Below are 24,940 nucleotides of genomic sequence, written 5' to 3' on the forward strand. Positions count from 1 at the left end.
GGTTTGATAGAGGGAGCAAGGAGAAGTGAGTTACTTATCAGTTTCTGAGTGCAGCTGGGGACCATCAGGACTAAGATCAGCCAGCACTAACCATCGATCCCGCTCTGCGCTGCCAGCCTGCAGGAAGACAGGAGTGAGTCAGCAGGAAAAAGTTCCTCCCTCCTCAAACCCAAACAGCATCAGGTCATATTCCAGCAGGAAAGAAGCTCCAGAGCTGTGGGTCTGCCCAGTGCCACCTCATTACTCCTTCACTGAGATGCCTCTTCCCTCAGGGAATCTCGGCTCAGCTACAGCACGGAAGCTGTTCAGGTGCAAACAACTCGACAAGGAGACACCTCAGGTCACTTGGGAAGGCAAACCTTTGCTGGACATGGAAATCTTTCACCAACAGACCCAGTTCACATGTGACAGGAGGGCACAGGTAGGAAAGGAAAAGGCCTTTGGACATGCTGTCAAGGCGTGCAGCCCCACACGGGCACACGACTCGCCTTCAGCAAAGGCCACACCATGCTGCTTCCCAACTGAGACCTAAAAACACCATCACAAGCAACCCTGCCCTTGGGGCTGCTTGGAAACCCCTCAGGAAACTTCTCTTAGAAGTCCCATACTCTTCCTCACATTTAAAAGAGCCTTCCTGCCCTTTTGGTTTCTACCTCCCACACCACCCCAGGGAGGCCTTTCCTGGGATGAGGAGGAGATGGCAGCGGTACTGAAGTGCAGATGCTGGTGCCAGACCTCCCCACAGAGCCTCCTTGCTTTTGGGACACCAGTTTGGAGTTAAGTGGCTCTAAAAATCAAGTTTTAGTGGGGTCTAAGCCATGCTGATGAACCCCAGTCCCTACACAGAAACTTCCCTGGGCACAGAAGGAACATCACACTCACCTCCAGGACTGCCTCATGTCACCACAATAAACAGAGGTTTAAAAGAAAATCCAGAGAATGCAGCAGCTCATCTTGTACCAGCTGCTCTCACCCCATAACCAGAAGAGTGATAAAAAGGAACTAAGCCAAAGACCTCTTTCCTAGCAAGGCTGAGAGCAGAGCAGACCGAGCCTACGACTGGCGGCTGAAGAGCAACATCTACAAGGCTCCAGAGGGAAACACTCTGCCTGGGCACAAAGCTTTTGGCACTGACAGGAACAATCTGGAAGTGTCACCATACTGGAGGCACAACCCTTATGGCACAGGCAGCAGTGCAGAAGCTTTGACAGTCCTCAGCATCCAGGCTCAAAGAGCAGCAGTTCTGCCCTAGAGGACCCCGGAAGAGGTAGTCGAGACACAACAAAGGCTCTGCCAGAAGCGGCATGCAGCGACCCTGACTCTGCTCTAGGACAAAGCACAAAAGTCAACTCCCCAGGGAAAGGAAAAACAAAACAAAAAAGGAGTAAAAAAAGAGGGAAAAAAAAAACACTTTTAGGGCCAGGATGTGGAATCCAGTACATTCATCCCTGAGCTCTCCTGAGCTCTAGTACCTCACTGCTCTCCAATCTGCTGTCTCACAGCATAGCTTCAGCTAAATTGCACAAAAACACAACAAAAAATGAGGCCTCCCCTACACTCACTTCAGTTCCCTTCTCTCCTTACAAGGCCACCCTCAGCCCCACACGCTTTGAGGATTGCCTGCCTCCCTCCCATCCTTCTCAGAGGTCACCCAGCAGGTGACCCAGGTGACAAATTCACAAGGCACAGTGCTCTACATTCACAGCAGCGGGCACCACGGTGCTCGCCGGCATTGAGGAGTCCTTCCAACGTTCCAGATCTTAACAAAGCTGAGAGAAGCTGCCAAACACTTTCTGGAGAGAAGCATGTGTGCCTCCACTGTGCTCCCACCTCTCCTGGGAAGCACCAGGAAGCTTGGAAGGACACAGGAAGGGACACACCACCCACCTCCGCTGTGCACAGACGAGCATCCACAACCTGCCAGCGAGCTTCTGAGCTACACTCACATGAGACACTGGTGGGTTAAACTTCATGTGGCCTTTATGTCTCACCTCTGCTCTTCACCTTGGTTCCACAGAAGGGACCAACAGCATTTAGAGCTCTGGCAGAAGCACATGGAGCACTGTGTTGTATTTTAGGGGCTGTACACTAGTTAAGTATTGATCCCCAAGACAGCCCTCTTCTCTCTCCACACCACAATCCCCCTGGGACGCTGCCAACAGAAAGCTTTCCAAGTCTGCAGTGCTCCTTCTACTATTTAAAACCAGAGTGCCTGGTGGTTTGTGTGATGGAACATCGATGTTCTCAGCTGCAGGCAGCAGAAATCCGGTCCCCCAGAGCTGGATTTCCGCAGAGCAGGGATCCAAACACGTCGGCTTCTTCGCCCCTTCCCCGACGGCCTTCTGCGGGCGGCGCCAATGTCAAGCACGGATGAGCTCTGCCGGGCCCCGAGCGGGCGGCAGCCAGCCCACCCCAGGCTAGATTTTGTACAAAAAGCTGGGGACATAGTCAAATCTGAGCAGGGGGCTCACCCCCTGGCCGGGTTCCTGAATGTACTGCAGCTTCAGCAGCTCCGCCAGATACTGCACGATTTTGACGTCTTCGTTGGCGAGGCCCAGCTGAAGCTTCAGGAAGTTCATCCTGCGGCTGGCCACGGAGTCCTCCGCCTCCCTTTCGCTGATGGGAAGGTGCAAATGGTGGCAGAAGGTGAAGAGGAAGGCTTTTGAGCACAGCTGGGTGAGGATGCTCTGGACGTGCATGTAGTAGGTGCTGCCGCGCTTGATCTGGGTGCGGTGGTCTGCCAGCCGGGGCACCACGGAGCCCTTGTAGAGAGGGCAGCGCAGAGTCTTGCTGTCGGCGTCCAGGATGCTGACGTAGCGACTGTAGCGGCTCAGGGCGTGCAGCACGTTCACCCCCCCCGGAGACACCGTCCTGCAAGGGCAAGCAGAGAGGTCACAGCTGTCCAGGGGAGCGCACAGACCGGCAGCAGGCTGTACCCAGGGCCCTGCACTTTCCCCCTCTAGCTCATAGGACGTTAGGGGTTGGAAGGGACCTTCGAGGATCATTGAGCCAACCCCCCTGCCAGAGCAGGGCCACACAACCCAGCACAGGTCACACAGGAACACGTCCAGATGGGTCTTGAAAGTCTCCAGAGAAGGAGACTCCACAGCCTCTCTGGGCAGCCTGTGCAGTCTCCTCTCCCAGGTAACAAACAAGAGGAAACGGCCTCAACGTTGTGCCAGGGGAGGCTTGGGTTGGACAGGAGGAACAATGTCTTCCCCCAAAGGGTTGTCAAGCCCTGGAACAGGCTGCCCATGGAGTGGTGGAGCTGCCACCCCTGCAGGGCTTTAAAAGCCATGCAGGTGTGGTGCTGAGGGACATGGTTCAGAACCAGACTTGGCAGTGTTAAAGGCTGGTTGGGCTCAATGATCTTAAAGGTCTCTTCCAACCAAAACAATTTTGAGATTCTATGAACTGTCTCTCCAGCCCTGCCAGATCCCAAAGAAACCTCAATCCCCTGGATCCCCACAAGCACCAATCCATCCTGTGCTGCTTCGTAACACAACATGGCTTGGGGCAGCTTCCTCCCTTGGTGACATGGAGGAGGAGTGACAGGAAGCCTCTGGTGAACAGAAGCAAATCCTGCAGCAGATGGTAGGTTCTGGATGTGACAATGAGGACCTAGAAACCCAAACCAGTTCCTCCTTGCTAAGAACTCCACTCTCCCCCCATACAGCTGGCTTGGGAGGGAGCTGCTCTGAGGCAGCTGAAGCCCAGAGCAGAGCAGAATTTTCTGCCCTTCCTTTAACAGGGGAACCATCCTTAAACCAGAATATTCCCTGGCCAAGGTGTTTTTCACTCAGGTGCAAACCCACTGCACATTCCCAACACACACTCACCCAACGAGCCTACACGAGCCCTATTTAAATGCAAACGACAAGCCTACGCCAGCTACCTCCCGCTCTTCAGCTCTGCATGGCTCGAGTCACCGGGTTGAGATGGAGCTCCCAGCCCTAAACCAGGAGCCCCAGCTGCTGGGCTGGGACTGCCCCAGTGCCCTGACAGCGTCTGGCCTTAGCACCCTGCCCACAATGCTTCATTCAGCCTCCGAGCTGCTTCCCAAAGCCCTTTTACAAACGGTTTGCCGAGAGCACCCACGGCAAACCCAACAGCTCATTCACATTCTGCAGGGGAGAGCTGGGATGACTGACACATGTCACAGGCAGTTTTGAGGGGAAGAAAATAGGACTTCTGTTTACAAAAGCTGCAGCTAAGCACAAACACTGAGCAACAATTAAACACTCAGGGCTCTTAAAAGCCTCACCGACAGACAGAGGGGTTTGGGAGCAGCTGTGGGCAGAGCTGTCAGCCTGTCTCACAAGCAGAGGGATGAGGGGAAACTCACAGTCTGGGATGATTTCATCACCCACAACCCCCAGCAACAAAATGCTCAGCAGCCCAGAAAGCACGTTTCTGTATTCTGGCTTTTGTGCTGCTCAGAAGCACGATTGCAGGAGCTACTTGTGGCCAGCAGGGTAAGGGAGGGGATTCTGCCCCTCAGTTCCACTCTGCTGAGACCCCACCTGCAGTGCTGGAGCCAGCTCTGGAGTCCTCAGCACAGACAGGGACCTGTTGGAGCAGGGCCAGAGGGGGCCACAGCAATGCTGGGAGGGCTGGAAGCCCTCTCCTGTGAGGCCAGGTTGAGAGGGTTTGGGTTGTTCAGCCTGGAGAAGAGAAGGCTCCAGGGAGCCCTTGTGGCCTTTCAGTGCTAAAAAGGACTGATCAGAAAGCTGGGGACAGACCTTTGAACAGGGCCAGTTGTGAGAGGACAAGGAGGGATGCCTTGAAACTGAAAGAGAGAGATTCAGACTACAGAGAAAGAAGAAAGTCTACAATGAAGGTGGTGAGACCTTGGCCCCAGTTGTCCAGAGAGATGGCAGATGCCCCATTGCTGGTCAGGTTGTTTGGGGCTCTGAGCAACCTGCTCCAGTTGCAGATGTCCCTGCTGACTGCAGGAGGGTTTGGACTAGACGACCTTTAGATGTCCCTTCCAAGCCAATCCATTCTGTGATTCTATTTCAGCCACACTCTGGGCAATGGGCTGCTGCTCTGACTCATGTCTCCATGCTGGTGACAGCCAGAGCCATTCCCAGTCAGACCTGTACCTGAAGCACCAGAGCACATCCTGGTAACACCAAGAAAATCCTTTTCACAGCAACCACAAAGGCAGGGCTGAAGTCCTGAGCACTGAGCCATCACTGTGTGCTAATATAAACCATGAAACCACATTTCAGGCCTGTGGGCTGGGGAAGGGGTGCCTGCTCTCACGATGCTCCTCACCCTGAGCAGAAGTCTCCTCTGCATCTGAACTGCACCACAGCCCACACAGCTCCACAGACTCGTTTTTCTTGCACTAAGGCTTGTTATAAATAACTCTCTGTCCATCTGTACCCCCAAAGAGAGAGCCCAGCAGCTTCACAGGCTCCACGCCTCCACCCTTTCCCCACAGCACCGGGCCAGCACATCCTCACCAACACAGCCCACAGCGCTGGCACTCCAATTTCTGACCCACCTAGCTCATCAACAGCTCATCAACAGCTGATGCCCTCTTCACCAGCATCCATGAGGAAAAACCCTGTACCAAAGCATCCATTTCAAAGCCAAAATACTGGCTAGACACATCAGGGGGCGGGGGAAAGCAGAGCACAGACAGAAACCCAGCACGGTGGAAGCTGGAAGGGGCCTCTGCAGATCATCTAATCCAAACCCCCAGCTAAAGCAGGGCACCCACAGCAGCTTGCCCAGGATCACAATATCCAGGAGAGTTTGGAATCTCTTGAGGAGACTCCACAACCTCTCTAGGTAGCCTGCCCCAGGGTTCCAGCACCCTCACAGCACAGTTCCTCCTCCTGTTCAGATGCCACCTCCTGGGTTCCAGTTTGTGCTCACTGCCCCTTGTGTCTGGGCACCACTAGAAAGACTCTGGCCCCATCCTCTTGAAACCCACAGGCTCTAGCTCTGGCTGAGCATTGAGAAGATGCCTTCTCAGGCTGCTCTTCTCCAAGCTCAACAGTCCCAGGTCTCTCAGCCCTTTCACCTCACAGAGTTGCTCCAGGCCCCTCAGCAGCTTTGCAGCCTCTGCTGGACTCTCTCCAGTCATTTCTTGTCTCTCTTGAACTGGGGAGCCCAGAACTGGACACAATACTCCAACTGTGGCCTCACTAGGGCACAGTAGAGGGTGAGGAGAACCTCCCTGGACCTGCTAGCTACAGTCTTCTTAACAGACCCCAAGATACCATTGGCCTTCTTGGCTGCAAGAGCCCACTGGTGGCTCATGGTCAGCTTGTCCACATAAGGGACTCCAGCAGGAAAACAGTGGGACTCATCTTTGTTTTTTTGTTTCACCAGGTAAAAAACACAGAGGGAAACCTCCTAGCCAGATACCTCCTACGAGCCAGGCAGCAAGGGCCTAGAAGATGACTTAAATATTAACTCTCAAGTAAGGCTGGATATTAAGAGAGACAAAATTACTCCCCTTCCACACCCCATCAGCAGGAACTCATGGGAGGTAATCAGAGAGAGGCTTCCCTTGCACACTCGTCCCCCTCTGAAATTCTCACCCAGGAGAAGCAGTTTTCCTCACACCCCCAGCCCCAGGGAAGCAAACAGTCCCTCGGTTTTACCTCTGGAGCCCAATCAGCTTCCACTTCTGGAAATCCACCACGTGGAGGGGGGAGGTGACCCAGTGCTTGACAGGCTTGGCATAGAGGCTGCAGTTGGGCACAAAGATGGAGAGTGCGGTCACGAGCCTCTTGACCATAGCTTCCTCTTCCCCCAGCACGATCAGGGTCCTGCCGCTGAGCAGGGAGTAGATGGCAGGGTGGGCGAAGGGGTACTGCCGGATGAAGCGCAGCGCGTTCTGCCCGGCCTTCTTCCTGTGCCTCTCGCTGGCCTGGCAGTGGTGGGCAGGGGACGGGGTCCTGTCGGAGCACGTGGAGGCCGCGCTGCTGATGTAGCTTGTGGAGTCTGAGCACTCATCCAGGCTGCTCTTGCTGAGCTCCCTGCTGCCCGTCAGGTAGCGCGAGTCAAGCTCGCAGGGCAGGAGCCCCCCCGAGATGCCCTCGTGGGAGGGGAAGCCCCCAAAGCTCCCATGCAGCCCCTGCTCAACCTGCCGGTAGGGCTGGGGGGGGATCCTGACCACCCCATCCTCATCGCAGGCTTTCTGTCCCAGCTCAGGCAGAGGCTCCAGGAAGCTGGGACTCTCCTTCCCAATACAACAGGCAGAATCCACCTGCACCAAGTTCTCCTGGTTCGAAATGTCATCCTGCTCGTCCGGGTTTAGTTTGGGGGTGAATCGAAGGCCTCCCTCTTCGTCATCCACGTAAGGCTCCTCATTAATGGCACTTGGGTAGCTCGCTTTGAGGTCTTCCGGGATGAGCGACTCGGAGGGACAGGTGCTGAGCACCTCGATACTGTCCTCGCTGACGGTCCTGCGGCTGCCCACCTTGCTCCTGCCCGCCTGGGGGCTGGAGCTGACGGGCAGGCTGGCCTGGCTCTCCGATTTGGTCAGGCCAGACGCGGACTTCTCCGTTCCGAGAACCTCAATGCTCTCACCGCTGCTGATGCTGCCTTTAAGGTCGGCGTCGAGATAGTCCAGGTTCTCCTGGTGTTCCAGCGTGAGGGAGTCGGCCAGCTGGGGCTCCTGGGAGTCCTCGATTTCCTGCTCCATCTTGATGGGCACACTCTCCACGCTGGATTTGTAGGACCCCAGGTTGATGACCACCTTGGGAGCGGAGGGCTCCTCTGAGCACTTTCCATCGACGGCATCTTGGCTGAGCCCCTGGCAGCCTCTGTGCTGTTTCTCAGGTGGTTTTTCATCCAGAAAAGATACATCCTCAAAGAGGAAGTTAGTTACACTTTGCTGCTTTAAGAGGGCCCTGCTGATCTGCTCTGTCAGGAGGTAGCACACATCACCTCTGAAAGTCCTCTCAATCTGGTGCAACTGGTCAAGGGTTTGGGTGAAGAAATAAATATCACAGAGTTCCTCTAGCGTCTTCAGCTTCTTGTCAAAGCATTTGGCAGACTTGGCTTTGATGAGCTTGGGAGTGTAGGATGGCACGTGGCTGTAAAGCTGCGTCTCAGCAGGCTCAGAGAGGTCAAAGGTAGTCAGGTCCGGATCGCAGCCCGCATCAGCCTGATCCAGGGCGCACTCTGGCTCGTAGGGCTGGAAGTTGGACTCCTTCAGCTTCCTGTAAGGATAGGACCTGATCTGTTTCAGCAGATCTTGGTGCTCAATGATGGATTTTTCCACGCTGGCCAGCTCGTTGGCCTTCTCGATGGCCTGGGTGGTGTAATAGCCTTTGTCATTGGATTTCTTCTGTATCTCAGTCTCATTGTGCAGGACAGTCCTGGTGTAGTCAAGATCTTTCAATTTCTTTTCCAGTTCACTAGCAAAAGCTTTCCGGTTCCCTGTCTTTAGGCATTCAGAGGCTTTGGAGAACTCTGTGGAGAGTTCTTGGAACTGCTGCATGATTTTGTGCTCATCAGCAGAAATGTAGGCCATGCAGAAGGGCCTCACAAAACCCCTGGCTTCAAGGTCGTAGAGAGTCAAGTGGTGGACATAGGCGAAGGCCCCTTCCTTTGAATCCCCCAGCACCACTTTGGAATCCTCCACAAAGTTCAGCTTCGGGTAGGCAGAGCCAGGAGGGTGCCCCACGAAGGAAGCCTGGTAATCCACAGACATGATCCGAAGGGAAAAATAATTGAGATCGAACGTGCCTGACACCTTGGCGTCATCGGGGATGGTCAGGAGGGGCTGAGGCCCTACTTGCTCCGAGAACTCGGAGATGAGGATGAAGTCCCGGGTGAACTTGGAGTTGGCGACCTTGGCCCAGGGGTTGGCGCCGTGGCTGGCGAAGGGGAAGAGCGGCACCGAGTACTCCTCGGGCAGGGGCGGCTCGCTGTACAGCTCATCCTCCAGCTCCTCGTCTCGGGTGAAGGCCACCACGTCAGGGGCGCTGATCATATTTCCCGCAGGAGGGGACCGACATGGAGCACCGAGGCCCCTCCCGGTCCCCCCCCGCTTTCACCGCCGCCGGGCGTTGCGGGAGGCCCCGCCACAGCTCCGGCCCCCGCCGCGGCCCCTTCTCCCGCCGCCACCGCCTCACTGCTCCGCCACGGCCCGGGGCCGCCGGCCCCGCTGCCCCACCGGCCCCCGCTCCGCCGCCGCTCCCCTCACGGACGCCGCAGTCCGGCAGCCATCTTGGAGTCACATGACGCCACGACCTCTCACCCCCGGTCCGGAAGCGCAGCCGCGGCCCCGCACCGCTCCTCACGCCTTCTGCTGCTTTGGTAACCTTCGCCGCTCCTCGGCGTTACTTAACCTCTTACGGGCCCGGACTCCGGAGGAAACAGGACACTGAAGCGGGGCCGCGGCGCGCGATCGAGGGGCGCCGCGGGGCACCCTGGGAGCTGTAGTTCTCTTTCCCGCCACGGTGGCGCTTTACGGCAGGACGTAACGGCGAGGGAAAGCGCGGCGCGTCCCGCCGCTGTTTGCGACGGGGCCGGCGCGGGAGTCAGCGCCGTGCCGTGAGGACAAACCGGGAAGGAGAGGGGGCTGCCCCAGGTGAGGAGAGCCCGGCCGGGGGGAGATCGGGGCGGGGAGGGGCTGTCCTTCGTGAGGAGAGCCTGGCCGGGCGGGGAAAGGAGCTGCCCCGGGTGAGGGAGGGCCCGAGGGGTGCGCGGGCAGCTCCGGCGCCTGAGGGAAGGCCTTGGCAGGGCAAAGGGGGCAGGGGAGCGGGCAGGACCCGGTGGGTAGCTGTGCCTGGTGGGGGGTAGAAAGCTTCGTTATCTGCATGCAGCAATGAGGGGGTGGCAGAGCGGCCGGGAAGAGGATGCCCTCGGTTCTCCCGGGGCTTCCCGTTAAAAGGTGGCCGTGCAGGGGACATTCGGCCACGCTCTCCATCCTTGGCAGGACCCGGACCCAGGGCGAGGACACAGCAGCATGCCTTGGCCCCTCGGGAGCTGTCGCCGGCTCTTGTGATGAGCTTTCAAGCGAGGCTCGTGGCCAGCTGTGGGCTCAGGATGCTGCCGCAGCCCTGGCGCTTCTTCTCCCGGGCTGCAGAGGACGTGGCGTGGCAGAGGATCCGGAAGGTCCTGTGCGTAGCTGAGAAGAATGATGCTGCCCGAGGGATTGCAGAGCTGCTCTCCAACAGCAGGATGCGACGGGTAGGGATATACCGCACCTCCTTACCACTGCCTCTTAGTGGTACAGGTGTATGCAGCAGGCCACCTCACCAGGGTCAGCGTACAGCACAGTTCTGCCCTTGAGTGGAGCCTGTGTCTGGTGTGGCAGCCTCTGCACATTCAGCAGAGCATGGCATGGGCAGTTCATATTGACATGTGCAAATCTTGCCCTGTTTTTGCCTCTGACCATTTCTGATCACATGAGGGGACAAGAACAGCCTTGTTTTGTGAACAAACACTACTTGCTCAAACATATTTGGGAGCTGGATGCCTTTTCCTTGAGGCTGTTGGAATGCAGCCTGCCAGCTGCACCCACTCTGCCTGAGCTGTCTTCCCTGGGTACTGAGCTCCACAGTGAGTGCTGCCTCTGTCGTTCCTTGCTTCACAGCATATGCAAAAGGCTTCAGGGACTGAAACCATCTCTTGCTGCACATTACCTGTCAAAAAGCACCTCTCCTGCAGAGTCAACAAGTTCAGGAGTTTGTCAGTGTTCACATAATAAAGCAAAGATGGTTTGTGATTTGGAGAAGGGGGTTCAAATATCTCCTCTCTGCTGCTTTGGTTTGTGACTGCATCACCACTTTGTATGTTCAAGCTAAGGAGATAGAAGATGCCTCTAGAGCAGAAGTCCATTGGAGTGAAGGGTGTTACTAAGAGCCTGAGCACTGACAGTCAAGGAAAATGCCATCCAATACCCAGTCTAGGAACTTCCACACATCTCAAGTTAGGTGGAGGGTGGTCTTAGGGACCCAGAGCTGGCACACTGATTGTCATGTGGAGCAGGACAACTTGTCAGGAACAGAACTGACCCACCCCACTCAACAAATCTATTTCCCACCGTTTGTCATCACTGGGGGGAGATAACCCTGGCAGCCCCTTTAGGCCTGGTTTAAAACACTCTTAGATTGGAGAGCACCAGGCTTAAAGCCCTCTTACCTTGAACAGCAACATTTCAATGTCTCCATTGAACACCACAGTCAATCCCCATCACCCTGCTGCAGTTTCCATGAGTACAGTACCTGGTTTTCACCCCATGCTCCCCTCTGCCCTGCTCTACTGGTGTCTGTAAAGTGAAGCCAAACATTTGTTCTCTGTTGGGAGCCATTCACTCATGGACTTTCCTTTTCCTTCCAGCGAGAAGGGTTTTCCAAGTTCAACAAGATCTATGAGTATGACTACCAGATGTTTGGCCAGGTAGAGTTCTCTTTCATTCTGCTTTTGTATTAGAGAAGTGCAAAAAAAGGTTTAATTATTCCAAATCATTTGCCAGGAGTTACCAAACACACATCCAGTGACAGGGACACTTTGTCCAAAGATGAGGAGAAGTCAGATGTTCTTTTCCTGGCTCAACCACTGACCTGTTTTCTTGCTTGTAAGACAACTTTCTGGGTTTGCATCAGTCAAAAAGATGCTATTCAGAATTGGAAGCTTCCTCTTTAGCTGTCAGTAGAGAGAAGACCTCTGCTGCTGTTAGGATCTCCCAGCAGCAGGGAGGTGTCGCTGGTTGTGTAAAGTGAGAGCTGCATCAAGATCTTGGGGCTGTGGGTGGTTTACAGGGTGCTAATTACCTTGCTGTGTCTCTTGCAGAACGTTACAATGGTGATGACATCTGTGTCAGGACACTTGCTGGCTCATGATTTTAAGATGCCCTTCCGCAAATGGTCAGTATTTGGTCCCCCCTCGCGGGCACTGGGGTGTTGTGTTCTGCTGTCAGCTGCTGAGCAGGGGATGCCAAGGTCAGACTGGGGTGCAGGGAGAGACTGACACCCCCTGAAGAGCACAGAATCACAGAATGTTAGGGGCTGGAAGGGACCTCAAAAGCTCATCCAGTCCAACCCTACTGCCAGAGCAGGATCACCTGGAGCAGATCACAGAGGAATGCATCCAGACAGGTCTTGAAGATCTCCAGAGGGAGACTCCACAACCTGCCCCAGGCAGCCTGCTCCAGGGCTCTGTTGCCCTCAAAGGGGAAAAACTCCTCCTTATGTTTCCATGGAACTTCCTATGCCTCAGCTTCCACCACTGCCACTCATCCTGTCATTGGCTCCATCCTCTTGGCACTCACTCTTTACATCTTTGTAAACATGAATGAGGTCACCCTCAGGCTCCTCCTCTCCAAGCTAAATAGCCCTCAGCTGCCTCAGTCTCTCCTCATAAGGAAGATGTTCCACTCCTTTAATCATCTCTGTGGCTCTGCCCTGGATTCTCTCTAGTACCATCCTGTCCTTGAACTGAGGGGCCCAGAACTGGACACAATATTCCAGATGAGGCCTCACCAGGGCAGGGTGGTGAGTATCAGATTTTGTATAAAATAGCTAAAATATTGTTTCAGCTTGGTCTTCAGAGTGCTTAAGTACCCCAAAGTCATGGCAGTGGTTAAAATACAGTAAGGCAGACCCAAAGAATTAAACTGATTCCAACACTGGATGGATGTTGTTGTGTTCTTTGTCCTGGGGAGTGAGGTGCTTTCTCCAGCTTCCCTCCCCTTTGTTCTCTGGGCTTGAAACAAGAGAAGTTGCTTATTTTAGGGCTGCCTTCCAGATTTGCTCTTTTCTCTGGTTGCTTTTTGGTTCTGTTGCTTTTAAGTGTAAATTACTTGCACAAGTCCAAATGATTTTGGACTTTGGCCCATAATAGAATTTATTCCTACTTCAAGGAGTTGAAGAGCACAGCAGTACAGCAGCATTTAGTCTCTCACAATACCTTTTAGTCTTTCTTAAGCTGTTTGTCCTTGGTTCACCAGGCACAGCTGCAACCCTCTGGCTCTTTTTGATGCTGAAATTGAGAAGTATTGCCCTGAAAACTATGTGGACATCAAGGTAAGTTGTTTATAAGAACCTCCCTGAAGCTCTGAGTTCAGAGGTTAGCTCCACAAATACTGTCTTAGACAGAAGGAGGACCATACCTGTGTCCTGAACTGCTAAGTTCTGGGCTTGATCAAATTCCTCCTGCATTTCCAAGGCCTGTAGGTGCTGGTCACTTAGGACATGAAAAGTTTCCTGCTTGTGTAGCGTTAGTGCAGCAAAGGAACAACTTTGTTGCTAAGAGCAGAGATTCTTTTTTGGCAACTTGGTGGAACTGGAAGTTGTGTCTTAAGTTGTACACAAAACAACATTTTCAGACTGGTGCAATCCCATCCAGGCCATGCTTTCTAACAGAGTTTGGGGTAAATAAATGACTCAGTCCTGTGGAAAGCTGCCTAATCTCATAGGCAGCAAACTGCTATTGCAACAATCTATCTCTATGGATACTCCTTGCGTTTCACGTTCAGTTCGTGAGTCATCCCCCAATTAAATGACAAACCCAGTGGCCTGTGGTGTCTCACTCTGTGCTTTCTCCCCTCAGAGAACCCTTGAACGAGAAGTGCAGCAGTGTCAGGCTCTGGTGATCTGGACAGACTGTGACCGAGAGGGAGAGAACATCGGCTTTGAGATCATCCACGTGTGCAGAGCTGGTGCGTGGAGCATCGCTCCGAGTGCCCTCACAGTGCTGACTCCACAGCTCCTGCTGCTTGGAGATCTCATGGCAGGCATAGGCTCAGTCTTACTGTGTCCAGCTTAAACATCTTGACTGTAGGTCTGATAGATCATAGAGTCACAGACCGGCTTGGGTTGGAAGGGATCTTTAAAGGTCAGCGGCGACATCTGCAGCTAGAGCAGGTTGCTCAGAGCCCCAAACAACCTGACCAGGGATGGGGTATCTGCCACCTCTCTGGGCAACCTGGGCCAGTGTCCAGCCACCCTCTGTAAAAAATTTCTTCCTGCTCTGTAGTCTGCATCTCCCTCATCCAGTTTCAATCCATCACCCTATGTCCTGTCACAACAGGCCCTGCTCAGAAGTCTCTCCCCATCTCGCCTTACCAGCCTCTTTAAGTACTGAGGCCATAAAAAGGTCTCCCTGGAGCCTTCTCTTCTCCAAGCTGAACAACCCCAGCTCCCTCAGCCTGGCCTCACAGGAGAGGGCTTCCAGCCCTCCCATCATTGCTGCAGCCTCCTGTGTCCCTGCTCCAACAGGTCCCTGTCTCTCCTGTGCTGTGGCTCTGTTAGGCCATGAATATATCCAGCTGTTGGGCAGCTCTAGACAAAGTCGGCAGCACCCCCTTGGGAAGACAGCAGTGTTGTTAGCTGCTCCTTTCTTTGGTGTTTGAGCCTCTCTTTGGTTTCCTCTGTGCTGCTGGCTGCTAGTGAAGCCCAGCCTGCAGGTGTTCCGAGCCCGCTTCTCCGAGATCACGCTGCAGGCGGTCAGGAGAGCCTGCGAGAACCTCACCCAGCCTGACCAAAGAACCAGCGACGCCGTCGACGTCAGGCAGGAGCTGGACCTCAGGATAGGTGCGTGAGCGTGCACAGCAGCTGAGGGCAGGCTGCCAGGCCTGAGCTGCTGCACACACCTCTGCTGAGAGGCAGGGAGTGAGGAAGAGCGTGGTAGGTAGGCAGGGATCAGTTTTGCTCTCAATGCATAGCTTATGGTCTGGAAGTACTTGAACTGCCTTAGGCTGCTGAACGAACGAGGTAGCCATCCATGAGCCTCTTCTTGCTTCGCCTCTAACCACACTGAATGCACATTGTTAAAGCCCAGCAAGGGGCATTCAGAAACCATCATTACCCCAAAACACAAGACAGAAGTGCCCTCTATATGGTCATACATCTGTTTTTGTTTTAGATCACATCCAACTAAATCCCATCTCGTGCTTTTCTCAAACGTGCTGCTTGATGTAGATGTTAGGTTGATAGCTCCTGCAGCACTGACAAGCTTCTGTAACCAACTCTTGGAGTAAAATAGTGCCATGGGCTAGCTGGTTGGATGGTGTTGGGTGATAGGCTGGACTCGATGACCTCTCAGGTCTTTTCCAACCTGGTTGATTCTGTGGAAATTAATAATCAAGAGTATTGGAAAGAACCATCTGAAGTGTTGTGATTCTCCTCCAGTGCTGTTGTATTCAGATGCAGTGTCCATTTCACTGTGCCAGGTGCAGCCTTCACCAGATTCCAGACGCTGAGGCTCCGGAAGATCTTCCCTGATATTTTAGCAGATCAGCTGATCAGCTACGGCAGCTGCCAGTTCCCAACCCTGGGCTTTGTGGTCGAACGCTTCAAAGCCATCCAGGCCTTCGTTCCTGAAGCCTTCTATAAAATTAAAGGTATGCTTAGGGAGAACAAGTCCTGGGCTCTGTCTTAAGGGGCTTGATGTGTGTAGAAAGTAAAGACACCGGGGCAACAGCCAAATGCTGCTGCGGAGGTGGTTTCCTCTTCCTCTGCCGTGAGCACTAAGCGGAACCGAAAGGTTTCCCAATGTCTCTGCTGTGTTTCCCAATGTCTCACTCCTGCATCACTGAGATCTCTTCTTCAACAGTGACTCATGATCAGGAAGATGGCAGCGTGGTCTTCAACTGGAAGAGGAACCGACTCTTCAATCACACAGCCTGCCTGGTCCTTTACCAGATGTGTATGGAGGTAGGAGAGCTTGGGAAGAGTTGTGTAATCCAGGAGCAGGCAAACATTTCCTGCTCCCCTCTCGCCCAAGACATTAAACACCAGTTTGTGTGAACTCTGAGAGGAGAGTTTTGCATTTTGCTTCCTCTCTGCCTAGGATCCAGTAGCAACTGTTGTGGAGGTTGCCAGCAAGCCAAAGAGCAAGTGGAGACCTCTGCCCCTGGACACTGTGGTATGTTTGAACTGTGCTGAAAGCAGCTCTGGACTCTACTCACCACTCTGCATCATGCACAAACACTTTCTTCTTTCTGGCCCCTCCCAACACAGGAACTCGAGAAGCTGGCTTCCCGCAAACTGAAAATAAACGCCAAGGAAACCATGAGAATAGCAGAAAAACTTTATACCCAGGGGTAAGAGAGCAAGGCAGGAGCACAAGTTACTGAGGAGTGGCTGAGGGAGCTGGGGTTGTTCAGCCTGGAGAGAAGGAGGCTCGGGGGAGACCTCATTCTCAGCAGCTCTCTGAAAGAAGGTTGGAGGGTTGGGGGTTGGTCTCCTGTCAAGTAACAAGTGATAGCACAAGAGGAAAGAGCCTCAAGTCGCGCCAAGGGAGGTTCCTCCTGTCCAGCATGAGGAACAATTTCTTCCCCAAAAGAGTTGTCAAGCCCTGGAACAGGCTGCCTAGGGCAGTGCTGGAGTCCCATCCCTGGAGGGGATTCAAAGCTGTGTAGATGTGGTGCTGAGGGACATGGTTCGGTGGCTCCCTGCCAGTGCTGGGTTTATAGCTGGACTCCACGATCTTCAAGGTCTCTTCTAACCTAAACTATTTTATGTTTCTAAGACCTGTGCTTGGTAAACTTAATTCTTTCAGAAGTAAATGGCTTTTAGCCCAAAATGTGAAGCATCCTGGAGCACCTCTTACAGTGCTCTTTCTTCTTCAGGTTCATTAGCTACCCTCGAACTGAGACCAACATTTTCCCCAAGGAGCTGAACCTCTCTGCCTTAGTACAACAGCAGACACAGGACCCGAACTGGGGGGCCTTTGCACAGAGGATTCTGGATCAGGGTGGGCCAACTCCTCGCAGTGGAGCCAAGTCAGATCAGGCTCACCCTCCCATTCACCCCATAAAGTACACTGCTAACCTGCAGGTGTGTGTCACGGGGGCAGAGGGGGGTTTGTATGGCTCGATAATTAAAGATCTAAGTGTAAAGATGGTCATGGGCAGAGTAGCCTCACCTGAGAGCTCCCTACCCTTTGTGACATCTCCCAGACACAGGAGGACACTGAGCCTCTTCCTCTGGTTTCAGGGCAACGAGCAGAGGTTGTATGAGTTCATCGTGCGCCACTTCCTGGCTTGCTGCTCTGAAGATGCCAAGGGGCAGGAGACGACTGTGGAGGTCGACATTGCCAACGAACGATTCATCGCCCAAGGACTAATGATCCTGGCCCGAAATTACCTGGAGGTCTATCCCTATGAGAAGTGGAGTGACAAGGTTAGACCCTGGAACAGCCTGGATGGGAGTGGCTGAAGTACCTGGAGTTTAAAATCATTCCCCACTGCCAACTTCAGAGCCCTCTACACAACGTCCTTTGACAGTTTCTGACCCCCTGGGCTGGTTCTCTCAGAGCCACCTCTGCTGAAAACCTGAGCAGCTTTACTGTGCCAGCTTGGGGTAGATTCTTCCCCTCTTAACACCCCAGCAGAGACCATAAGGGCTGTGGGGTTGGACTGCAGCTGCTGTTCTGCTGGCTCATTGCTGGCTAATCCTGAGGACCCCGAGGCTGGCATCTCCTCCAGAACAGGCAGCTCTGCCCTTGCTGCACTGGCCTGCTGTTAGCCTGGCATTTTGTCTTCAGTGAATGGAGTTCCAAAGAGATTCTCCTTCCCTGCAGGTTATCCCAGTGTATCAGAAAGGGGCTCGCTTTCAGCCCACTACAGTGGAGATGGTGGATGGGGAAACCAGCCCTCCCTTGCTCCTCACAGAAGCGGATCTCATTGCTCTCATGGAGAAACATGGCATTGGTCAGTACTGGCAGCATGGCCTTCTGCTCTCGGCAGAGCTTTGGTCAGAAGCTTCTTCTCAGCTTGTCAACACCAGTTAGTTCTGTCCCTCCCTCAGAGCAGGGACTTCCCTAAATGTCACTTCAGAGGAAAAATCACAGGACAAAGAGATTAGACCTGCTGTGGGCAAAGTCCAAGGGTCCTAAGGAGCCTGCAGAGTGCCTCTGGCCCTAGGGAGATGAGCAGTGTAGAGTCCAGGGTGTGCCTGCTGGCACGCTGTTTGCCTCAGTACCAGTGGGACATGAGGGCAGTGCTGCTCCCAAGTTGTCTCCTTGTCCCTTTAGCTCTTTGCACTCTGCACAGGGTAAGTCACTTTTGGCCTCCCCAGACGACCTGTGTGCTTTCAGGGACGGACGCCACTCACGCCGAGCACATCGAGACCATCAAGACGCGGATGTACGTCGGCCTCACGGCGGATCAGCGCTTCCTGCCCGGCCACCTGGGCATGGGGCTGGTGGAAGGTAAGGGCAGTGCCCCTCGGGGGTAGGTTCCTTACCTTCTCTTTCCTTTTGCTGACCGGGCAGTGTGTCCCTCAGGTTATGATTCCATGGGCTATGAGATGTCCAAGCCTGACCTTCGAGCTGAGCTGGAGGCTGATCTGAAGCTGATCTGTGAGGGGAAGAAGGACAAATCTGTAGTGCTGCAGCAGCAGGTTCAGAAGTACAAGCAGGTCTTCATCGAAGCTGTGGCCAGAGCTAACAAGTGAGTCTTTGCCTTCTTCTGTTTGCTTTGCTCTTCTGAGATGTGCTGGCTTCTTCTCTGGGGCCCAGCCTGGAGTGGGATCCTACCACACTGTTTCCTTGGAGCTCTGCCCAGCGTGTGGGCATTTGCATGGGCAGGGATGACTCACAGCCTGGCACACTGTCATCAATTGGTGCCAATTAACTGATCATCCTGCTTTAAACCCTTAACACTAAATTCAGAGCTGGCTGAAGGGGGTGGCAACACGCACTGACCTCTTTCATGTGGTACCCACACCTAGCCTGGCCCAGAGGCGTGGTGCTGAGTCAACATGTTCGTGGAGAAGCTCAGAAGGGCTGCGTGGAGAGCAGAAGCTGCCAATTCACTGCAGAGGAGACACACAGGATGCTCTGTTTGTTTCTCTATAGGCTGGACCAGGCCCTGGCTCAGTATTTTGGAGAAGCTGCAGAAATTGTAGAGCAAGAGGAGGTCTACCCAGCAACACCTGCTGCTGTTCGGAAGTGCCCACAGTGCAACAGCGACATGGTCCTCAAGACCAAGAAGAGCGGCGGGTGGGTGCTCTCCTCTCCTCTGTTGCAGCAGTTAGCCTTCTGTGCTGTTCTGTGTTCTTCTAGGCGCTGTTGGTTTACCTCCTCTCTGCAGCAAGCATGGAAAACTTGGGCTGCAGCTAAACTCCACCAGCTACACAAGCTGTGTGGGCCTGCTCTTCTGGCCATGAAGGCCTATGGTACCTTGGGGGGCATTAAGAATGTGAGCAGCAGGTCAAGGCAAGTTCTCCTCCCCCTCAACTCTGCCCTAGAGAGGCCACATCTGGAGTACTGGGTATGGCTCCCCAGTTCAAGACAGACAGGGAACTACTGGAGGAGGAAAGGCTGAGAGACCTGGGGCTGTTTAGCCTAGAGAAGAGCAGCCTGAGAGGGCACCTCCTCAGTGCTCAGCACTGGGGACAAGAGGGTGGTGCCAGACTCTTCTCAGTGGTGCCCAGCAACAGGACAAGGGGCAGTGGACACAAACTGCCAGGAGATTCCATCTGAACAGGAGGAGGGTGCTGTGAGGGTGCTGGAACCCTGGTGCTGTCCAGAGAGGTTGTGGTTTCTGCTTCTCAAGCGATTCCAAACTCCCCTGGACATTGTGATCCTGGGCAGCCTGCTGTGGGTGACCTTCCTTTAGCAGGAGGGTTGGACTGGATGATCTCCAGAGGTAACTTCCAATCCTTACCATGCTGGGATTCTGTGGCTCAGCTGAACCTCTCTCGAAGTACATACTTACCCTTAAAATTTGTTGTCTTGGCAATTTCTGGTGGCTGAGAAAACAGCACAGTCACTGACTGTCTTGAGTTAGCCTCTTCCTCACCTGGTGCTCTGTCCTGTGGCAGGTTCTATCTCAGCTGCACAGGCTATCCAGCTTGCAAGTCTGCAGTCTGGTTTCCTGATTTCGTGCTGGACGTGGCCAGGGATGAGAGCATCTGCGATGTGTGCAAACCACATCCAGTTCACAGGTAGGTCAGACCCCGGGGAAACAATGCCTCAGACACTGTGGTAGCCATCAGGGCCACAGACTTCCTGGAGTAGGCTGAGCAACCATCTTCCATTCCAGTCCTGGAAGGCTGGAGCAGTGCTGGAGGACAGAAAGAAGAGGGGCTGGGAAAACCAGAGTAAGCACAGCAGAATTTACAAGTCCATACCAAGATCTGCTGCTGAGGAGTTACAGTGCTGGCCCACGTCTGGGGTCTTCACCAGGGGGCAAGAGCCAGCTGACACACAGTCAGGAGATTTGTTTTCTCCAGGAAAGGCTGCTAGGCTGTACTGCCACAAAACCATGGACTGGGAGACTTTGACTCTTCCTTTGCCTTTAGGCTGAAGCTTAAATTCAAGAGAGGCAGCGTTCCCCCCATGGTGCCCCTGGAGCTAGTTGGCTGCGTCGGAGGCTGCGATGAGATGCTGAAGGAGCTCCTGGACCTGAAGTACTCCCACAGGCCGTCCCTGCCGGCAGCACCAGCCAGCCAGCCAGCTCACCACCCGCAGGCCAACAGCTCCCTTAGCAGAGCTAGTGGGGAAAACAGGCCTGTGAGGGGGACCACAAACCAGGCAGCAGGACGCCTGCTCCCCACCAGCTCGACGAGGCCACCCAGGCCTGCTCCCGCCGGGAACGACGCAGTGATGTGCAACTGTGGGAGCGAAGCCCTGCTCCTGACGGTGCGCAAAGAAGGCCCCAACCAGGGCAGGCAGTTCTACAAGTGCAGTGCCAGCACCTGCAACTTCTTCCTCTGGGCTGATCAGCAGGCAGAGGACAGAAGCAGGGCAGCTCTGCGGGGCTCTGCGCAGCCCCAGCCCTTGGCAGGAAGGGGCCCAGCAGGACTGCAGCGCTGGGGAGGAGGGAGAGGCCCAGAGCCCTTTGGAAGCAGCAGCTCGGATGTGGGAGGCAGCACAGTCTGCAACTGTGAGCAGCCAGCAGTCACACGCACCGTGCAGAAGGAGGGGCCCAACAAGGGGAGGCAGTTCCACACCTGCCCCAAGCCCCGAGAGCAGCAGTGTGGCTTCTTCCAGTGGGCAGATGAAAATGTGGCACCAGGTGAGGCTGGGCTGGGGGTGAGACACGAGGGTTGGAGGCTGGGCTGGGGGTGAGACACGAGGGTTGGAGGCTGGGCTTGACTCTTACACAGGCATAATGCCACCATGGTGTGACAGCTCTTGCAGACCCATGGAATTGTTTGGATTGGAAGAGATCACTGAGTCTAACCATTAACCCAGCACTGCCAGGTCACCACTAGGCCATGTCCCTCAGCACCACCTCTGCAAATCTTTTCAATCCTTCCAGGGATGGGGACTCCACCACTGCCCTGAGCAGCCTGTTCCAGGCCTTGACAGCCTTTCTGGGGAAGAAATTCTTCCTCATGTCCAACCTAAACTTTCTCTGGTACAACTGATAGATTTAACAGACATTGGAACATCTGTCAGCAGCATTATAGCACCACAGATGTCACTTGTGACAGCCGAGCCTGGCTTACCTTCCCGAGTGCTGGCAGGAGACCTCCTCATAGCACACATGTGAGCCCCGAGCAGGATGCTTGGCTTCTGCCTGCAGTAAGCTTGAGTGGCTGTCCATGTCTCCTTGGATAAAGGCCAGCATTGTCCAATAGCTTGTCTGGGACTCCATCCTCCCAGATGATGGTGCTCAGCTTTGTGAAGCAGTGGCACCGCTTTTGGAGATCTAACCCCCCTTCTGTCGCACCAGGAGGACTGTGCTGCTCCTCTGCCCTAGCTTAGGGATGCAGTGAAGGGCCAAGTCTGTCTGAAGCTTTGATCAGAGCTGAGAGACTGAGTGTGGCTGCTCTGGAATGATGCTGAAAACAAATACCCATAAATAATCTCAAAAGCAGGACACAAAAGAAAAGTGGCACAGAGGGACAATGAAGTACAGAGTTGGAGACGTGGTCTTCACCACTGGCTGCCACCTCCTCCTCCTCCTCCTCCTCAGACATTTGGGCCTCAAGGGGTAGAATCAAGTTTTTAAAACAATTTAAACCCCAAGTTTTCCTCTGGCATGTTTTATTTCTGCTTCAGCTGCAGGCCAGAGCCTGCAACAAGGCAGACACATGGGCAACACTGAGACAAAGCTGAAGTCAGCACAGTCTCAGGAATAATCTGAGGGGCTGGGATAGAAAATCCTCAGTCTGCCATTTTGAACTTCTGTTTCCCACCTTCAAAGGTATTTATATGCAACTTGTTTCTCTCTAGGGCCTTCTGGAGATGTCTCTGTGAACTCTGGCACCAGTGGGTACTCAAGAGGGTTGGGAAGTAAAGCCAAGAGGCCAGAGAGCTTCTCCTCAGGAGGTGCTGCCAAGAAACCACGGACCTGTGGCATCTGCCACCAGCCTGGCCACACTAGGAAAAACTGCCCTCACAACCACTGAGCCTGGGGGAACCTCTCAAGAGCCTGAAAGGGGCAGGGTTGGGAGCTGCTACAGGGACAGCTACTGCTGAAAGGAACTGGAGTCTGCAAGCAAGGCTGTCGAGGGCTTGCTGGCAGGGCTGGTGCAGGCATCCTGGCACATGCATTAGATGCTTGGGCCATGAGGATTCAACCAGCTTTGAAAGGTGCTGTCAGCCCTGGTGCTCAGCTGCTCTTCTGCTCAGCAGATTGGGTTAACCTAACCATTTCAAGGAGGCATTTGGAGAATGCAGAGAAGACAGCACTGGATCTACTCCACTGGCAGCTTCTGGTGGTGGTACACAGCCTTGCCCCATGAGGAAGAGTTGGATCACAGCTGTGAGGATGCTGGGGCTGCTTGGCCCTTCCCACTCCCTATCTTTCCACAGTGTGGAAGCTTGAGTTCAACATTCCCCTTTTGGCTTTTTTGGCCACAGCTCCACACCCCTCACCTTGGCTGTCCCTGCCAGCAGAGGAGGGCTGGGTGTGGAGAAGCCAGAGCTGGTGCTCGCCAAGCTCAGCTGCAGAGCTTGGAAAAAGCCTTAGACAATTCCTGGATTCCTAGCCAAGTTCTTCCTCACACCTTCAGCCTCTGTGATGCTGCTAGCAAAGGGAAGTTATTTTTGTCAAGCTAATTAAGTTTCACATTAAAAGATTATTTAATTTTTAAATTTGAGATGGTGACTTCTTAACTCTGCCTCCTTATTGCTTCTGCCTTAACCCAGCTGGGCTGTTACTCTAGAAGCACCCACCCAAATCTTGCTCTTCCCACTCCTTGGAACAATACTGGAAGCTTTCTTGGCAGAAAGTCCCCCCAGTTCTTTAGCAATGAGCTGCAGAGGGGATGGGAAAGAGGTTTCATCTCACCAGCTGGGCCTGCTGCAGCATTGCTGCCCAGGGAAGGACAGACAGACAGCTGACTGAGCTGAAGGGAGGGTCTGTTTTCCCAGCACTTAGTTTACACTGAGCTCCCTGGGAAGCCAGGCTGCCTCCTCCCTCACTGCTGGGGCTTTCTCTCTACATCAAAGCAAGCAGGGTTTCCCTGTCTTCTCGTGCCAGAGGACAGCATTGGTTTTGCCCCAGGGCCTCTGGTGGTGCTCAGGACCCTGCTGGATGCAGAGCAGTTCCCCAACGTCAGCACAGAGGTGACAGAGGGCAGCCAGGAGGCTGCAGCCCTTGGTTTAGCTCGAAGCAGAGAAGACTACAGCAGCACAGGTTCACTTTAAGGTCTGCACAAGAAAGGAGAGAGCCTTTAACTCTGCTGCAGCCTTCCTTTCTGGGCCTAAATCCATGGAATGAGGTCAGGAGAACTCGAGTTTCATTTCCCTGTACCCCTCACTCCCACAATTAGCAGCTGTTGCCTAAAAATACAGACCTGGTGGCTAAAATAACAGGGCCACAAAGCTTTGCAATGCAACCACTGACCTGACAGAAGCCTGGGAAGCAGCCTCTGAAAGGCACCAGCAGCAGAAGGCATTTCTGTGACACCCAGGCAGCAGCTGAAGTGCTGCTGATGGCAGCAGCCACAACCAACTTTCCTGGTCTAACCCTGGTCAGCATTCAGTAGCTGGAGCTACTGAGGGAATGGCACAAGCTCAGTGTCCAGACAGCTCCTGTGCTGCAGCCAGGCACTGGAAGAGAAAGGCCTTGGCAGGACAAGGTCTGACCACCACCAAGCTCCCGCAGGGTGGGGACCCACTGGACAGCCCTGAGTGGTTCAGGCCAACACAGCTGGAGGATGGCTTCAGCCCTTACTATGGGGCAAGGAGACAAAAATGGAGCTGACACAAACCCCAGTAACACACAGGGAAGGTTTATTCTCATCACTAACACCTGGAGGAACAAACTAAGTCAGACTGGGAGAAAAAGCATGAGGTTTTCATTCCTCTCATAAACAAGAGGAGAGCTGTAAAGAAATCTAACCCCCAACAGCTGCTCACAGTGAAGTCCACAGGGCTTTTTTCCTTCCCCCATCTCCACACCAGTGTGCAAAACCAGCCCTTCCCATTAAATAGAAGAATACATTTTGTCACCCTGGGACTACAGCCAGGGCCAAAGTCTTCAAGCAGCCACTCAAAGGGGAAAAAAGAGAAACAAAACCCCCAAGAAAACCACAACAAAACACCCAAACAAAACAAATCTCCACAAAAAGCACAAAACACTTCAGCTCTTGCAAGACTCTGCTCTGAGCATCATCCCTGCCCTACACCAGAGGGCTTAGGGGGAACAGGACCCCAAGACAGCAGTAATACATGTGTGAAAAGGTCACTGGACAGGCTGGGAGGGACGCTGGGGTTCGCTGCAGAGCAGCAAGTACCCACAGAGGGACGTTGGCAGAGGCTTTACCCAGCAGGCACAGCCCTGCTGCAGCCTCCACCAGGGGACCGACACCAGAAGCCTCCCAGGAGTCAGCAGCTCTTTATCTGCCACCACAGATGGTTTTGGGGACATCCTGCAGCCAGACTGCTGTGGGACAAGAGCCACAGAGCCCCAGCAGCATGCTGGGAGCACATCCCTTCCTCAGAGCAGTACCAGTACTGGCAGGATGAAGAGGTAGGGCTGAGCTCACCCTCTTTGGCAGCTGGAAGTTTCCCAAGGATAAACCCACAGCCCTGTTTGCTATGGCTGTACCTT

At 54.1% G+C, this 24,940-nt stretch overlaps 2 protein-coding genes across 2 annotated transcripts; one reads left to right on the top strand and one right to left on the bottom strand.

Moving 5' to 3' along the window:
* Positions 1 to 1,671: 1,671 nt before the first annotated feature.
* On the bottom strand, positions 1,672 to 9,201 carry SMCR8 (SMCR8-C9orf72 complex subunit). The gene is made up of 2 exons (XM_009897448.2): positions 6,624 to 9,201; positions 1,672 to 2,871 (listed from the first exon to the last, which is right to left on the bottom strand). The coding sequence occupies exons 1-2, from the start codon at positions 8,963 to 8,965 to the stop codon at positions 2,418 to 2,420; spliced, it is 2,796 nt and encodes a 931-aa protein (XP_009895750.2). The 5' UTR covers positions 8,966 to 9,201; the 3' UTR covers positions 1,672 to 2,417.
* Positions 9,202 to 9,539: 338 nt separating this feature from the next.
* Positions 9,540 to 22,948, top strand: TOP3A (DNA topoisomerase III alpha). The gene is made up of 20 exons (XM_009896669.2): positions 9,540 to 9,565; positions 9,914 to 10,167; positions 11,320 to 11,379; positions 11,773 to 11,846; positions 12,929 to 13,004; positions 13,531 to 13,639; positions 14,370 to 14,513; positions 15,152 to 15,322; positions 15,535 to 15,635; positions 15,772 to 15,846; positions 15,942 to 16,024; positions 16,553 to 16,760; positions 16,920 to 17,105; positions 17,506 to 17,635; positions 18,022 to 18,135; positions 18,211 to 18,376; positions 18,784 to 18,927; positions 19,752 to 19,874; positions 20,232 to 20,947; positions 22,114 to 22,948. Exons 2-20 carry the CDS (start codon positions 9,982 to 9,984, stop codon positions 22,287 to 22,289), a joined length of 3,042 nt encoding a protein of 1,013 aa, XP_009894971.2. The 5' UTR covers positions 9,540 to 9,565; positions 9,914 to 9,981; the 3' UTR covers positions 22,290 to 22,948.
* The last annotated feature ends 1,992 nt before the right edge of the window (positions 22,949 to 24,940 follow it).

Source organism: Dryobates pubescens, chromosome 4 (assembly GCF_014839835.1).
Source record: "Dryobates pubescens isolate bDryPub1 chromosome 4, bDryPub1.pri, whole genome shotgun sequence".
NCBI classification, from domain to species: domain Eukaryota; kingdom Metazoa; phylum Chordata; class Aves; order Piciformes; family Picidae; genus Dryobates; species Dryobates pubescens.